Consider the following 6,000-nt stretch of genomic DNA (forward strand, 5'->3'; position numbering starts at 1 on the left):
GATGCAGCTGTCTGGTAATGTCTGAGAGGAAGGGAAAGGAGAAGGAGAGAGAGGGAGAGAGAGAGAGAGAGAGAGAGAGTTGAATACGTGCTATTAAGTTTAAGATTTAGCTGGAGTCGGCTTTGTCACTCTTGGCCAAGTGATGCTCCAAAGCAGATGGCAAAGGCTCTCAATCCTCAGTCTTAAGAAAATGACCACGTCAACACACACGTGCACACACACACACACACACACACACACACACGGACAAACACACACTTCATGCATCTGCAGACAGTTACGCCAAATTAGTACAATTTAAATCTCTCTTAAAACTCTAAACTCTCTTCCACTCTAAAACCCCTTAACACTGTTATAAAACAGCTGTCTTCGATGTAATTTGCACTTAAGGCCCCATTTTGTTGTTTAATGGTGTATTTTTGTTATCGCCCCAGACGCATGACATCATGCTGAGATGTTTTCCAGCAGAGTTTGATATCAGAAAATGTTTCAGGATGTAAAACCTCAGCGGTAAACGTCAAGGTTTTTTGGTGTCAGTCCATTCAGAACCAAAGAGCGAGGGGCTTCTTTCTAGAGCGAGAGAGACCAGGATGCAATGCAGCCACGAAGACACAAAGGTTGGGGGGGGTTTGAGGAAGGGGCCGTGGGTAAAATCTGGGAAATGTAGGAAATCAGTAACTGAAGTAGAAGCAGACAAGGCAGGTTGAGGGAAACCAAAAAACATAAAATTTCAACACTTCATCACAAAAATACCTCCTGGAGTGCATCAAACATCACAGTTAGATGATATCTAACAGTGTAAGAGGATGTGTGACGGTGGATTTTTCCTTTTTTTTTTTACAATAATTTGTTATTGTTTTTCCTGTCCAACACAAAACCTGAACAAAACTTGACTTTTAACAGTTCAAACAGACTTCAAACAGTTCCTCTATGGGAGAGCAGCAGCAGTTCAGCTAAAAGTTGATCTTCTACATCTGTATGCCTACACACTGTTGACGCTTTGCATGATAAATTGTTTGCACACACACACACACACACACACACACACACACAGCATACTTGCCTTTGGCCTTGTAAACTCTCAGTATCACTGCTCTGGTGTATCGGCAGTATTAATAAAAGAACAAAAGAAAAAGTGAAAGACACTACTAAATGAATCGTGACGCCCCTATGACACCATACTGATCAAAACACAGCTCGTGTCCCAGCCTGCTCACTCCAGGTGACTGAACTCAACAAAACATGAAGTCTGTGTCCGGGACAGTCCTGGAAAAGTAGAGTAAATATACAGTAACACACCCAAAAACATCAGAAATACTCTCTAAGATGTTTGGCTTTAATATGAGACTGATTTTTGTAACAGGTGATATTTGTCAAATGCTGGATATGTAATTTAGGAATTAAAGTCATCGTCATGTAGATTCAATTACATTTGGATTCACTTCAGTGTCCCCTACTAGCACTCTAGGCTTAAAATACACACACACACACACACACACACACACACACACAAACATGCAGGAATCCACATTTGTACCTATACATGAACACATGTGCTGTATATACACACACACACATACATTGTCCAGTTTGAAAGAGAAACTGGGGAAGGCACATGCGCAGACACACACATGCACGCACACACACACACACACACACGCACCCAGTCACAGATGTTGCAACAGTGACTTAACACTGATAATGAGCAACTGTGTTCAACTTCAGGATCTTTGTTGCCTTTCCCTCCACACACACACACACACACACACTTATGCATGCACGTACACACACACACACACACACACAGACACACACACTCTTTACACGACAGTTATCACTGCTTACAAAGTGTAATCAGCCCATAAAACGTCTTTTATCTCGTTTCAGTGAAGTTGCTGCTCGGAAAGTTTGGATGCAGCAAAGATTCCTTTCAAGCTTCATCACATTTCTGCATGAAGTGATAAGTGCAAAAACATAAACTCATCAGATTTCATTTCACTGCTCTTCCCATTGAAATCTCTACTATTGAATAGGTTCAACAACATGCCATTCACTGTGAACTGGTGCTCCAATAAGTCTCTTCTGCACCAGTTTCCCCAAGAAAAATCCCTGTACATGTATTATTCTTGGTGATTTTTTAAGTGATTTTGCTTCTGATTCTGACAGCAGAGACTTTCTATTAAAAAAAAAACAAGCTGCTGGTCCATACATAATCTTCAGCTAAAGTACGTCAGCTCAAATTACAGTGAAGTTCAGCAGGCTGCAGGCTGAAGGCAAAGTCCAGTATGAGCAAGAGAGACTAAACAACTAATAATGATGTTTGGGCTTTAACAAGAAGAGGAAAAACTAAGAGGAAACTTAGATAACAAGCTTAATGACAGGAGGGCTCGGATCCTCCATTAACACAGCATATAATAGGAGTTACTGAAATCCCCCTTCATGGATTTATCCTGCATCTATCCTGCATTAGATCTGTATTCTGTAATTATCAATGAAAAACTGCAGGATTTTTCCAAACAATTCCTTTAAATATCATCCAACGCCATGAGTCCATCCAATCCATTACTTTTAATGAATATATGAAGACTTAGACCATTAGTTTGAGGTCAATGGAAAAAAACATAACTGACATGTAATCTGTTTCCATCCATGTTTGCATGCAGATCAAGTCACCAGGCAGAAATGATCTGACACCAATCCTGTTTTTGTTTGGTAACGCCCCAGCATCCAGTACAGTATCCAGTTACTTTAGAAAGGTATTCCATTACAGTTACTAGTTACCTCATCACAGCTGTAATCAGTAACATAATCCAAACATAATCCACATGTATTCTGATTATTTTCAGAATACTTTGCCATATTTGAGGCATAAAGGTACAGTGGAAAGCTACAAAATTGAGGTCATTTATTTCAGTTTTGCGTACAAACACTAATTTCCCACTGCTTGCCACTATTTAAATGGCCTTCTGAATCTTTCACTTTCACTTTAAACGTCTTCCCAGATGTAATCCTCTCATTTTTCACAAGTATCTTAATCAGCATGCATCATTTTGTTTAGGTAACGTAACAGAATACAGTTACACTTTTTTATATTTCCACCAAGAAGGTTATGCTGTTAGTTTGTCTGTCTGTCAGCAGAATATCTCAAAAACTTACAAGCAGATTTCCATGAAATTTGTTGGACAGATCAGTCTTGGATCCAGGAACAACTGATTCGATTTTGGTGGTGATCTGAACCTGGGATTTCTGCCATTAGACAATCATCATTTTTTTTAGCCATAACTATAAAACTAACAGAGATAGAGACTTAGGGTGTGTTTGCACAGTCAAGAAATCTTCACTTAAAATCAAAGTGATAGGAACGATGTGTTTGGGTGTAACAGCAAGTTGAAGACGGAAGTTTGTGCCTTCTAGTTTTTCCTCAGAATATAAAATAACTCTCATCAGTCAGGTCAGGGAGGAACATTGCTTCAAAGTCCAGCTGAAAATGTCATGAAGTTTTAATGACGGTGCAATAAAAGCCGCAGGAACGATGAAAGAACGACAGGGAGCATGTGACCGATTCCCTGATAAAACAGGTTGAGTCAGAAATCTTCAAATACACAAGAATCAACACGCTCTTAATGACTTTCCACACCAGCCCTCGTCTCATATATGCTTCTTTACCCTCTTCTCTTCTCTTTCATTTACACCTCCTCCTCATTTTCGAGAGGTCAAATCAATAGCAATAGGATTTGTCAGTGTATTCAGCGAGTTGGTTCTGTGCATTCAGAAAAGTCTCACTTCTTAAATCTTTCTTCTTAATCGTCTATTTTTTGGGACAAGCAGCACTAGTCTTAATGATTTCTGCGCTCAGCGTTATTGAAATCCTGTCTGAGTAAGGCGAATTTACGCCGCGTCAGCAAAATTCCACATAAAAAATAAAATAAAAACAGAAATAGAGATGGCTTGCATGGTGACGAGGAGAAGCAAACACGTGGATTTGCGCATGTACACACACACACACTCTCTCTTTCTCTCTCTCTCTCTCTCTCTCTCTCTCTCTCTACATTGAGAAACAAACACAGTGCATACAATTAACAAAAAGCCCTTCTTGCACATGCACATTGCACACATAACCCACGTCTCTCTTTCTTTCTCTCTCTATCTCTCTCTCTCTACATAAAGACAGTCACACAGTATGCATAAAATTAACAAAAAGTCCTCCCCGCACATGCACAGGCAAACTCGCATAAAAACCAAACACACACACACACACTCTCCTCTCTGTCTCTCTCTCTCTCTCTCTCTCTCTCCCAAAAGACTCAAATTAACAAAAACTCCACCCTGCACTCAAAATCACATCAAAATCAATTAAATCACCAAGAATAATAAACGTGCAGGAATTTGTCTTGGAGAAACTGGTGCAGAAGAGGCTTATTGGAGCACCAGACACACACACACACACACACACACACACACACACACACACAGTCCTATAAGCGTTACTCACCACATAGTAGAACTGCATGTCTTGTCTCACAGGTCGCTCTGTTGTCTGCGCTCCGCTAGATCCATCCAGCAGCAGCATTACCACAATCCTCTCATCCGCTTCTCTCTTCTCCCAGGAGTTCAACTGGTGTGTGTGTGTGTGTGTGTGTGTGTGTGTGTGTGTGTGTGTGTGTGTGTGTGTGTGTGACTCTATTCCCCCAGGCTGTAGCAGTAAATAAGGATGAGCTCAGTCATCTTGGCTGCATAAATAAAGAGTAAAGAAATGGCAGTGAGTCTCTCTCTCTGTCTCCTGCTCTTCTTCTTCTTCTTCTGCTTCTTATCTGTTCCTAATATTGCGCTCGCTCTCTCTCTCTCTCTCTCTCTCTCTCCTCTTTGCTGCACTTGACGTTACTCCTCCTCTTCCTCCTCCTCCTCCTCTTTCCTCTCCGCACATGACTCCAGCCCTCGTCCCTCCCCTCTATTTGTTTCCACTTCTCTTCTTCTTCTCTTTTCCCCCCTCCAGCGCTATTTAATCTCTTCTTTTTTTTCTGGGAAGCTGGCACTCCTCTTCTCCTATTTCCTCCTCTCCTTATACATACACATACATATACCTACTTCTTCTTCTTCTCTCTCTCTCTCTCTCTCCCCCTGTGTGTGTTATTCTACCTGCTTGCCCCCTCCCCTCTTTCTCTCTCTTTCTCCTTCTCTGGTTTCTGGACCGCTCGCTCCCCCGCTGTCCTCACCCTTTCTTCCCTCTCCTTCACGTCTTTCTGTCCTCCTCTTCTCCCCTTCTGTCTCTCTTCTTCTTCACCATCTTTTTTTTTTTTTTACTCTACCTCTCCTTTTTCTGTTTTCTAAATGTTTTACTGGAGCTGCAGAAACATCTGCAATTAGAAAAGCATGAGCTTCAATAGCATGAGAAGTTGTTCTCTCTCTCTCTCTCTTTCTCTATGTCTCTCTCTCTCTCTCTCTCTCTGTCTCGATCTGTGAGCTGATTGCTGATCGCTGTCAGTTCTTCCTGTTCTAGCCACAGCCACCACTGTGTGTGTGTGTGTGTGTGTGTGTGTGTGTGTGTCATAGATAACGTGGCGTGCTCTGCGCTGTCAGAAACAGGAAGAGTGGAGCTTGGTAGTTTGGCCCTGATGAGAGCGTTCCCTGTGTGTGTGTGTGTGTGTGTGTGTATGTGTCACTGTCTCCAAAATAGCGGGAAGTAGAAGGAATATGTGAGAGAGAGAGAGAGAGAGAGAGAGAGAGACAGAGAGATCGAGATAGAGAGAGAGGTGGATATAATTAAATGAGGGCATTTTATTATGAAGCTGTTACAGTAATCACTTTGCTGAACCAGCTTTCATAGGCGAATCCACTCAACACACACACACACACACACACACACACACACACACACACACACATATGCACACACACATTATGAGCAGCTTTGAAGTGGGCAGAGTTCATGACCTTTACTATTATCTGTACGTTAAGGGGTTTTAAACATATTTACATAGACAGGCAGACACACACACACAC

At 41.7% G+C, this 6,000-nt stretch overlaps 1 protein-coding gene across 1 annotated transcript in view; it reads right to left on the reverse strand.

Moving 5' to 3' along the window:
* Positions 1–4,776, reverse strand: part of arhgap36 (Rho GTPase activating protein 36) — an 88,546-nt gene extending 83,770 nt beyond the window's left edge. Inside the window, exon 1 of the mRNA XM_071526503.1 lies at positions 4,493–4,776. Coding sequence (XP_071382604.1) covers positions 4,493–4,570 — 78 coding nt within the window. The 5' untranslated portion in view covers positions 4,571–4,776. The remainder of the gene's footprint in view (positions 1–4,492) is intronic.
* Between the last annotated feature and the right edge of the window lie 1,224 nt (positions 4,777–6,000).

This window comes from Centroberyx affinis, unplaced genomic scaffold, assembly GCF_046629955.1.
Source record: "Centroberyx affinis isolate AG114_WGS23_722 - 3 ecotype Tasmania unplaced genomic scaffold, CSIRO-AGI_Caff_v1 ptg001416l_1, whole genome shotgun sequence".
Taxonomy (NCBI): Eukaryota; Metazoa; Chordata; class Actinopteri; order Beryciformes; family Berycidae; genus Centroberyx; species Centroberyx affinis.